This window comes from Orcinus orca, chromosome 18, assembly GCF_937001465.1.
Source record: "Orcinus orca chromosome 18, mOrcOrc1.1, whole genome shotgun sequence".
In the NCBI taxonomy this organism is placed as follows: domain Eukaryota; kingdom Metazoa; phylum Chordata; class Mammalia; order Artiodactyla; family Delphinidae; genus Orcinus; species Orcinus orca.
In genome coordinates this window covers 67408497-67420688 of record NC_064576.1, presented here as the reverse complement: position 1 = coordinate 67420688, position 12192 = coordinate 67408497, and the positions used below count along the sequence as shown (strand labels likewise).

The window sequence follows — 12192 nt, the reverse complement described above, 5'->3', positions numbered from 1 at the left end:
CCAGTTGCTTAAGGCAGAAATCTTTATGTAATCTTTGACTTTTCTCTCATACCCACATCCAGTCTTCTGCAAGTCATGTTTGTTCTGCCTTCTTAATATAGTCAAAATTTGACCCATTGTTCACCAGCTTCACTTTGCAATTCTGATCCAAACTACTTGCATTTCTTACTTAGATTATTGTAGTATTCTCCTAACCAGTCTCCCCGCCATTTGCCTTTTCCCCCTTGTCTATCCTTAACATAGCAGCCAGCGTGATCCTGTTATAACCTAATGTTATATTGCTCCCCTATTCCTAAGCTTTTAATGGCTGCTGATCCCACTCTGAGGAAAAGGCAGCATCTTTACAGTGGACTATAAGGACCTATGATCTGAGGCCCTGTTACTTCTTTAATCTCATCTCTTATATCTCTGCATATCACTCAATCTTCTCAAGTCACACTAGCCTTCTTCCTGTTTGCTATCCCATGACACTCTTCCCTAGATACCCTCCTGGCTTGTTCATTCACCCTGTCAGTGTTTCCTCAAATACCACCTTTTGAATATGTCTTCTCTTAGCCACCCTTCCAATAATACTCGTTATTCCTGTCCATGCTTATTTTTCTCACAACACTTACCACTTGGTATACTACATTTAATCATTTATGTTATTGTATTTTCTGTCTCTCCCTATTGAAATGTAAATTCCATGAGGGCAGAGATTTTGTCTGTTCTATACATTGCTATATCTCAGAACTCAGAACAGTCCCTCACACGTCAGAGTTAAATGAATGAGCAAATCTTAAGATCACACCCCAAATCTATGGCTTTGAGATAGGATGAATTCAATGATGGAAAATTTTACACTTACATGTATTTTGTAATACACTCAATGTATTACAAAACATATAATTAATCACTCAGTGAAACATTTTGTTGAAGTGAATTAGATAGAATAGTTTTCTGGCTTGTGCTACTTTGATGATAACCTTTACAGCCTTGGCACATGTATAGATTATATGTAGTATAAAGGAATTTTCCACTTCTTTATAGTTTTCAGTCTTAAAGTTGTGGGACAGAAGTGTGAAATTGTATGGGAAAATATGGAAAGAATATTCATAAGATAGAATAACGCATTTTTAAAAATGTGTGTAGTGTAGAGTATTTTAGATATCCATCAGTATGACTGGCAGATCTAGTAGAAGAACAGAATATGTTAATAGTTTAGATTGTTGGCTCAACTTTTGTGGCTATATTTTTGAAATCCAGATAAAAATTGTATGCTCACCCTAGAAAAATGTATATACTCTAAAAATTTGTGTGTTTTTATGCACCCTAATGGGGTACCCACAATGGGTACATAGACTCCTAGGTAAGCCTTTTGATGTAGGGGGGGATAAGTAACCAAGTGGAAAATGTTGATTAAGATTTTGTAAAAGCTGAAAATTTTTACTTTCATATATAAGTAGTTGCAAATACATAATAACATTCCAGAAAATAACTAATACGTTATCAACACACACTGGCAAGTATAAACATTCAAATAATTTGTAAAATATATTGCTTAGGAGAGAGAATGGTCTGAGGTGTTAGGGAATGGGTAGTGTTGGTGAAGAAATGATATTAAGGACCAAAATGGACAGTCCTCTGATTCTAGATAAACAATTTCGGCATAATAATCAAAGGGGAAATAGTAGTTCTAACAAATACATAAAATTATGGATTGAAAAAGAATTGGAGAAATCAGTCAAACCAGCTTCCCACCTCTCTCACCACCACTCTTGTGACATGGTCGTCCTATCCCTTTGAACACATCAGTGTTTGGAAACTGGTGCTCATAAAAATTACTAGAGAGTTCTTTCCCCTGTTGGCCCTAATCTGGTATTTGGAGATACATGGAAATTTCATCTTGTTTCCTTGTCAGATACATTCAGATTTTTAAAAATTGGTGTAATTTTTTCTCGTGTCTTTACTATAATTTTCTAGACTCTCAGTCTTTCCTGACATGACTTGTGTTCTAGATCTACTGTCATCCTAACTGTTCTTTTATGGACATGATGCTTTTTGTCATTATTCTTGAAATATGGTGCCTAAAACTATACATAGGACTTTATGAGGTCTGACAGTCACAAAGTATATCAGGATTATTGCTTCTTTGACTCTGGATACTGTTGCCGAGGTAGACCCAGATCGCATCAGCACTTTTGGGAGCCATAGCAATACTAATGATAGCTAAAATGTTTGGACCACTTATAATATTCCAGGTAAAGTGCTGAGCATTTTATATGCAGTATATCCTTTTATCTTTGTAACAATCTTATGAAGTACAAACTATTATGTCTTATTTTAAAGGTAAGGAGAATGGAGCTTAGAGAGATTTATTTGCTTACTACCTTAGACATATATACACTACCAAAGTAAAACAGATAGAGGTAGAATTCTAACTCAGGTCTGTTTGACATTAAAAACTGGGCTTCTAGACACTGTACTCTATTTATATCCCATGTTGTACTAACTACCAGACTGCTGAGTTTGCTGTCAGTGAAGTGTCTGGAGGCTTTCATGTCAATTGCTATTAAATCAGATGTTTTTAGAAGTTTTTTAGTAGAAAGGCATTTAATGTTGTTTGCATTTATTTACAAGCCATCATTACAGGTTGTTGAGATGAAAATTTTTTCCCTCATTCATATAACTAATTTTTCATAATACATATCTCATACCCTCGGTACTTGACAAGATGCCTGTAGTAGCCTATTACAGAGAGCTTTTGTACAAAGTTGGTAATGATCGGTTAATCAGGAAGCTTTGGTAATATTTTTTCCTACCATCTACAAATTTGTCTCACAGCACTGTCAATCAGCCTGTGTTTCTGTATTTTATCCATAAGGATTTTAATGAGAGATTTAGGGAAAAATATTGTAGTTTTACTAATGACTTCTTTTCAAGTCAAGAATTGATCATTTTCTTTTCTTTCTAGATAGGCAATGAAATAGTTTAGAAGTTCAGGGAAGACTTTTGATGATAACTCCAAAATATTAGTTTGGTTTCTTTTCTGTTGATCTTTATGTAGATCATTGTAACTAAATACCTTATTTTGGAAGCAGAGAATTATTTCACTTTAGAAAATGGTAACAGTTATTAACATTTATAAGGCGTCTCATAATTGACAAAGTTCTTTTAAATACAGTCTCATTTAATTTCTCCAGTCATATGTGAAGTGGCATTTGTCTTGCCATTTTTACTGAAAAACTGAAATTTAATATCACATAACTTGAGAGTGATTTAGTTCTCAAGCTTTAATCTTCTAACTCCACATCCTGTATTCTCCATAATGTCACACCACCTCTCAGTGAAATAAATGAAGGTGTTCGATGAGGAATGATCAATGAAGGGATTGAAAGCATAGTGTGTGCTTTTGGAAATTTAATAAGATAGTTGAAAGTTCAAGGTTGAGTCTGAAGAATTTGACACTATCCATTAAGGAAAAAAAAAAAGTATCCAGAAAGAGATAATGAAGATTTTTGTCACAAGTAAAATTATTTAAGATTATAATTACTTTGGTCACAAAAAAGTTTTAAATACCCCTAAAATTGAAAATAATAATTCTTATAAATTTAGATTTTTTTGTATTGACAAAGTCATTTTTCTTTGAAAATCATTGGTATTAAGGAAGTTTAAGCCATAGACTTATTTGACAATGAGCCATTGATATAGTTTCCTTTAAGTAGAACTTTTTAATGAGAAAATTATAAAATATAAATACATTTAAAAGACCTAGTTTAGATTGGATATTTTTTACTCTCAGTCATTAGTTTTCAAGCATTATATTTGAACTTAAAATATCTCATACATCTACTTTCTAGATAAATAAGTTCAATGAGTAATGCTTGAAAGTATTTATTAAATGGAGTTGGAGTGCTGTAAACTTTGAGAAAAATGAAGCTTCACTGAAAGGAAGTAAAGATATTTATTATGTTAAAGAAATAGTTTCTTTATCTTTTAAATTGACTACTATTCACATCCATTTATTATTTAGGGTTAACACAGATGTTAAGTTCAGAAATTTTTTTTTTATGAAATTCATTTAAATATGCTAACGAAACATGAGGAAATTTTCAGCTTCTAAGTTCACAAAGTTTAGAAGCTAAATAGATCTCTTACCAAATGTCTGTTGTATCCTCTCAGTTCTCTTTCATTATAATAGCATTCCTACTATGAAAAACAACTCAATTTTGTTCAGGAAAATAAAGTTTAATTTTATTATGCCATTAGTTGTTATTCCATATTTCTTGGCTTAATATTTAGCTTTACTATGAGGAAGCTTCAGAATTCGGCTTTCAAACGTTTTTATGACTATTTTCCACATTTAGAATATGATAGAGATAGGATGAACATTATATGTATGTATGTTTTCACACACAAAAAAATCCCTATATGCATATGAAAAATCTAACTTGAGCACGCATTTTTCCAGTTTTCCCAGATTCATGATTATAGACCACATGTCATCTTAAAAAAGATTTGCAAATTCTAGATTCTACATAAATGTTTGACAAATGAATTATAATAGTTAACACACTTTACAATATATCCTTAATGTCTATATCTTTTTCACCAATTAAGTTGGGATCAGGAATTTAAAAAAAAAAAAAGGGAAAAAGAAAGAAAAGAAAATTTGATGTTGATTACATGTATCTGCCATAGCAGGATTAGAATTCATCTTAGACCTTGTGTTATTTTTCATCATTTCTTGGCAGGAGTGTCGTGGTCCCTGTTAAGAAGCCCCCTCCAGGTAGTTTAGCTGTAACCACTGTAGGAGCCGCTGCTGCTGGAAGTGGGCTGCCAACAGGCAGTACCTCTAATATATTTGCTGCTACTGGAGCTACACCAAAAAGTATGATTAATACAACAGGTATTGTCTTTATCTATTTTTGTGATACCTCATCTTTTTCTTTCTGTTTTCTGTATCTTCATTTCTTCTGCTTATTTGATCTTAAAAATTAAAATACCCTGATCATTTAAGATTACCTTAACCTTTAAGAAGGTTATTCTTCATGTTATCTTTCAGAATTTATGGTTCTAGAGTGTACTTTTTAGTTTGAGAACACTGTGGGTTTTGTTTTGAGTCTTCTCAAAACATGATGCTATTTACTTTCAGAGTGAACTCAGTTTGCTGAAAGATATTTGGGGAGCAAAACCAAAAGATAATTTGAACACTGACATTTGATACATAAAAATTAGTAAATTGTACCAAGAATATCAAGGTATATTAAATATATTAGTGACAGAAAATAGATTTAGTGACATTTACTGGTTGAAACCTAATATGTATTTTTTACCAAGCTCCCCTGAGAACCTTGACGATATGCAAGAGCCTCAACTTGACAAAAAGTGCATGTGAATAAGAACCATTGTTTGACATTGAATTAATTTATATACTTAGATTACAATTATATCCAATTCATTGTCCAACATTTTCCTAATAATTCTAGAAACAGAAAATTCCAAATCACTACAGATTTTAAAAGCCTGCCTAAAATAACCTTTTTTTTTTTTTTTTGTAAATTTCCAGAAATGTTCCTGTTGATTATTAGCTAAATAAATCCTTACCCAAATCTTTGTGATTCCATTTTAGGTATTTATACAACGCAAGATGATCCCTGACTTTTCTTCCCTGACTATAGTAGCCTTCTCTTCTCCAAACTGTATAGCCTTGAACTTTTACATCTATTATCATTACTTAGATTATTCCCATTTTTATTAATTTCATAGCTCTTCTTTGTGCTTTCTGTATTTATCTTGTTTATCATACCACCTCAGTCTGACATATCATGAACAGCACATTTATGGGGTTGTAGTAAGTAGAATGTACTCTATCAAGCATATTTATGTTAGTAAATAAAAATCATTAATGGAATTGTGTTAAAAAACAAAACATCTTTGATTTATGTATAGATATATATATAAATATTTATATCTGACTTATCTGAAAACTTTATATAAAGTTTTTTCTATCCAGTTTACAGTCTTACTCCTTATACTCATTCTGCTTTCTAGAAAAAGGAATAAAAATGTTTTCCTTTTACCGAAATGTATACTCAGAAAAGTGTTAAGATTTTTAAAATATACCAATGTAGTAGAAAGAAAAAATCTACATTTGGTGTTTATTGCCTAAATCCTTACTCTTTAAGAGATAAGTAAATGAAAAAGCAAGTCATCTCTCTTTTATCTTTATTTGAAACAAGGTATGATATTTTCCTTTAATTCCTATTCTATGAATTAATAATAGATATGGGAAATTATGGTAGCTAGAAGTCCAGTGATAGTATAAAGCGTATACTACAATAAAAAAATGTAAGTAATGAACATCCTCCTTAGAAATACATATATACAGATACACAAACACACACACAAAGAAATTGAGGGCCAACATCTAAACTGGACCCAAGACTCGTTTAGATTTTGACATATACATGCTGTGTAAGTGTTGTGAAAATCCCAGTTTTATGGGAATTAGTGTTAGATAAGATAAAGATAAGATAATATTTAGGAACACTAGATGTCCCTCAACTCCACTGCTATTTAATATACTTACATGGTGCTAATATAGGAAAATCTGTTCTAAAATGGCGTCTTCATATCGTTGAGGAGAACTCATTATTTTAAAATCGGGTACAAATCTTATACTCATTATAGCCCTTCTTAAGCAGTCATTTTATCAAAATAAGCACTGATGCTGCAGTGCCACAAATTTATGTTGAGATAGTTTATTGCAAATTATATCTTATATGATGAAAACTAAAAATATAACAATATAGCAATGAAAACATAAATTTTTCACATCTAAATTTGCATTGTTTTATCAGCCTCATTTTATCTAAAATTATTTTCATTTGTTGATGTCTTTTATTTATATCCCATTTGTAATATGTAGTTTTGTTTAGAGTAACATAAGTAAATAAACTGGATTTTAATGCAATAGCTATTTTTAATAATTATAAAGAGTTATTAGTGTACCGATGGCCAAATGATTTTTTAATGGCCAAATTCTATTTTGAAATTCAGATGAATATTTTTTTCAAACTCAGATAGTAATGATGTAATGAAAATTATTTTGTTAAATAAATTTATACTTAAGGCTAAAAATTATTATTTTGGGAACAGGTGCCGTGGATTCGGGGTCCTCTTCTTCTTCCTCCTCTTCTAGTTTTGTGAATGGTGCTACCAGCAAAAACCTTCCAGCTGTACAAACTGTTGCTCCAATGCCAGAAGATTCGGCTGAAAATATGAGGTATACATAACTATTTGTTTTTTTACTCCTTTTACTCCCTTCCTCTCACCTCAAAAATAGTGAAACAGAATACATTAAATACAAAGATATAGTTAAGAATTCTTAAGAATGTTTAATTATGTATATTGTGATTATATCTCATAATTGCAATGTTTTGATATTTTTAGATAGTTATTCATTATATAAAAATTATTTATTATATTTCAGTCTAAACTGAGAGATCTTGAATGGTTTTCATGATCTGACTTTCCTGAGTTTATAATCCATTGTCATATATAGCACATTACTGTTTCCTGTAAGGTAGAAACATGCAAACGTGGCACCATGATAAAATTGGACATCTTTGGGGTGGTGAGTTTAAAATATAGACTTTCAAAATAAATCTGCAGAGTTATATATAACATATATAATTGGAAGTTGAATCACCAAACATTATCTTTTCTATCACGATTAATAGATAAAAATGATTTGCAGTAGCATGTCAGAGAGAATTCCTAGAAGAGTTTGACCAAAATGCTTGGAGTTAAATTGCACATATACATACACACAGTATGTGTGTGTATTCACATTTTTAATTGAAGTGTAAAAAGCTCAATGAAAGAACGATGTTATGTTACTATCACTCAAGGCAAGAAATAGAACGTTACAGGTACCACAAAGCCCCCACCTTTTGCTCCTTTTTTTGCCACTATTCTTGCTCCTCTTCAAATTCATCACTCTGACTTAATAGTAGATTAGTTTTGTCTTTTTTGAATTTTATATGAGTGGAGTTGCACGGTATGTATTCTTTTTGTCTCTGGCTACTTTTTCTCAACATTATGTTTATGAGATTTATCTGTATTGCCTGTAGCAATAGTTTTGTTCATGTTCATTCCTTAGTGGTTGTATACTACAATTTATTAATCTATTTTATTGATGATGGGCATTTGGAATTTTCCAGTTTGGGACTATTGCAAATAATGCTGCTTTTTTACATAACAGTGCTGCTTGTACATTACTCTTGGGTATACTACACATTTGTATGCATATCTGTTGGGTAAATAACTGAATGGAATTGCTGATTCATAGTGTTTGTGTATGTTCAGTTTTACTAGATAATGCCAAATGTTTTCCAAAGTGGTGTATGCAAGTTTACTAACTCATTAGCAGCGTATGAGAGTGCCTAATTTTTTATATCTTTAACAATACTTAGTATTGTCACTTTTACATTTTAGCCATTTTGGTAGAAGTATAGTGGTATTTCATTGTAGTTTTAGTTTGTATTTTCCTGATAGTTAACAAGGTTGAGCACCTTCTTATATGTTTATTGGTCTTTTGGTTTTTCTCTTTTGTGATTTCCCTGTTGGAATCTCTTACTCATTTTAAAACGTTGAGTTGTCTTCTTAATTTGTAAAGTCTCTTCTCCTTATGCATTTTGAAAATGAGCCCTTTGATGATTATATGTTGTATATCTATCTTTTCCCATTCTGTGGCTTTTCTTATTATCTATGTGATATGTTTTGATCAACACAAGTTGTAAATTTTAATGAAACTCAATTTATCGAGTTTTTGTTTTTCAGTGCTTTTTGTGTTATAGATGAAATCTTTGCCTACATTTTCCCCATCTCATCCTCTGGCTGCTTTATTTGTGCTTTTTATATTTAGATACATAGTTCATCTGGAATTGAGTTTTGTGAATTTTATGACGTAGGAGTACTATGGATGTCAAGATGACCCAGTGCCATTTATTTGAGAAACTCTCCTGTCTCCCATGCTCTGCCACTTTTGTCACAAATCAAGTGTTCCTGTATACTGGATTCTGCTTTGGCACTCGATTCTACCCAATTTGTCTGTTTGTCTGTCCTTGTGACATACTGTCATAATTAGCTTTAGGTTTAATAAGGATCAGTATCTGGATAAGTAATGTCTTCCCATCCTGTCCTTTTTTTTTTTTTTTCCAAGGAAGCCTAAGCTATTCTTGATGCTTTGCACTTCCATTTAAATTTTAGAATCAGTTTATCAGTATCCATATTGAAAACAACTTGCTGGGATTTTAGCAAGGAATGGAATTTATAGATCTGTTGCAACTGGAGTTATATTTCATCTATAGATCTCTTTCAATACTGTGACTTCCAAACTATGAACAGCTTCTATTCCTTCCATTTCTTTAGTTTTTAAAAAAAATTTTTTCCTGTAATGATTTTTAGATTTTTATGTAGAAGTCTTATATGTTTTTTATATGATATATTCTTATAATTTAAGTATTTTGTGTTTGTATCTTCGTTTCTCTAGTTTCCAAAATAAATTTATTGAGATCATTTGTTTATATTGTTTAAGCTCAATTTAAAAATACTCAATTTGAGTGTACATTTTAACAAGTTTTGAACAGTTTATATGCCCATACAACCGCTACCGCAATGAAGATGTAGAATATATTTATCACTCCATATCGTTCCCTGTGCCCCATTTATAATTTACCCCATCCTTCCCCAGGCAAGCATTTATATGCTTTTTAATATCATAATTTAAATTTGTCTTTTCTAGGATTTCACATAGATGGAATCATATAGAATACACTTTCTTGTGCCTACCTTCTTTCACTCAGATTTTGGGATTCATTCATGTCTTTTTGTTCATGAGTAGTCCATTCCTTTTTTTTCTGTGGAACGCGGGCCTCTCACTGTAGTGGCCTCTCCCGTTGCGGAGCACAGGCTCCGGACGCGCAGGCTCAGCGGCCATGGCTCACGGGCCCAGCCGCTCCGCGGCATGTGGGATCTTCCTGGACTGGGGCACAAACCCGTGTCCCCTGCATTGGCAGGCAGACTCTCAACCACTGCGCCACCAGGGAAGCCCAGTCCATTCCTTTTTATTCTTGAGTATTATTCTGTTATATGGCTATCCCACTATTTATCTATCTCTTCACTTGTTGATAGACATCTGGGTTTTTTCCAGATTGGGGCTATTATAAATAAAGATTCTATGGACATTTGAATACAACTGTATTGTAGACATATGATCTTGGGTAAATAGGAGTAAAACAACTGGTTGAATAGGAAGTATAGGCTTATCTTTATAAGAAACTACTGAGCTGTTTTGCAAAGCAGTTGTATCATTTTATATTCCTTTCAGCAATGTGTAAAAGTTCCATTTGTTCCATATTTTTGTCAACACTTGGCATTCTCAGTCTTTTTAAGACTTTATAATTTAAGATTTTTCTGGGTAATCATATCTCATTTGGATTTATTTTCCATTTTCCTAATGATTAAAGATGATGAGTTTTTTTTCTGATATGTTAATGGACCGTTGAAATCTTTTGCTATTTTTTTAAAAAGTAGGGTTGTTTTCTTGTGAAATGTCACCATTCTTTATGTATTCTGATTGTATGTCCTGTGTCAGATATTCCATTCTGTGGCTTATATTTTCATTTTGTTAAAATTATTTAGAACAGGAAGTTTCTAATTTTCACCAAGTCCATCGTTTCAAAAAATCTTTTCTTTTATGGTTTTTGCCTTTGTATCTTAAGAAATCTTTACCTAGCCGAAAGTCATGAAGATATTCTCATATATTTTCTTCTAAAAGTTTTGTAGTTTTAGCTTTTATGATTAGGTCTATGATCCATTTTCACTTAATTTTTGTGTGTGTGTGGTGAGGTAAAGTTTCAGTTTTGATTTTATCCATATGTATATCAGTGTTTCAGCACCACTGAATTACCTTGGCACATTGGTATAAAATCAATTGGCTGTCTATGCGTGAACCTATTGCTGGACTCCATACTACTTCATGATCTATATGGCTGTCCTTATGCCAGTACCCCACTTTATTACTATAGCTTATAGAATATCCTGAAATCAGGTAGTATAAGTCCTCTAACTCTGTTCTTTTGACCGTTGCTTTGACTTTTCTAGATTGTTTGCATTTTCTTATATGTTTTAGAATGGGCTTGCCAATTTCTAAAAAAAAAATCCTGTTGAAATGTTAATTAGGATTGTGTTGAATATTTATTTAAATTTAGGGAGAATTGATCTCTTAATAATATTGAGCCTTCTAATCTACAAACATTGTCTATAACTCCATTCATTGAGGTTTTTAATTTCTCTAGCAACTTATTATAGCTTTCATTGTAAAGGTCTTCTACTTAGTTTTGTCTTTTTTTTATTAGTTTTTCATGTCTTTGATGATATTCTAAATTAAAATTTTTACTTTAAATTTCCAATTTTGAGTTAGAAGCCAAACAAAAAAGGATAAATACTATATGTTTCCATTTATATAAAATGATAGAAAATGCAAGTAAATTTTCTTAACAGAGAGCAAATTGATGATTGTCTTGTTAATTATATCTCAATAGGACTGAAAACAAAAAAGAAAGATTTTGTGTGTTGGTAGTATATAGAAAGACAACTGACTTTTGTACACTGATTTTACGTCTTGCAGTTTTGCTTAATCCACTTAAATTTAGTAGTCTTTGTTAGATTGTTTAGACTTTTCTCAACTCAATATTATCTGTAATTTCCTTATTATTTTCTGTGTGAAAGATAATGTCACTTGTAGCTTTAGTGTTATTTATTCTTGTAGCTTTGAGATTTCACCAGTGGAGCCATCTCTGCCTGGGATATTTTTTTTACTGGGGAGGTTTTACAAATTAAATTCTTTCATTGGATAAGTGACTATTCAGATTTTCTGTTTTCTTTTTGCATCTGTGTTGGTCATTTGTGACTTCTAGGAATTTAGTCATTTTATCTAAGTTATTGGATTATTGCCATAAAAGTTTTTCATAATTTTATTATTATATTATTATTTTAAAACACCTGTAGGATCTCTAATGATGTTTCCTCTTTCATTCCTGATTTTGTAATTTATGCCTTTTCTCATTTTAGCATTATTAGAGTACCTATTGACTTTTCAATATTATAATTTTCCCCCCAGATATTAGACATTAAATTCATTAA

The 12192-nt window shown here is 31.6% G+C and overlaps 1 protein-coding gene across 5 annotated transcripts in view; it reads left to right on the top strand.

The window, feature by feature from the left end:
• NBEA (neurobeachin) overlaps window positions 1-12192 on the top strand; it is a 629334-nt gene that overhangs the window by 245655 nt on the left and 371487 nt on the right. For 4 of the 5 annotated variants that reach the window (XM_033410053.2, XM_049701353.1, XM_033410049.2 and 1 more), the window contains exons 31-32: window positions 4734-4888; window positions 7141-7267. In XM_033410053.2, coding sequence (XP_033265944.2) covers window positions 4734-4888; window positions 7141-7267 — 282 coding nt within the window. The remainder of the gene's footprint in view (window positions 1-4733; window positions 4889-7140; window positions 7268-12192) is intronic. The other variant, XM_049701354.1, reaches the window with a different exon arrangement.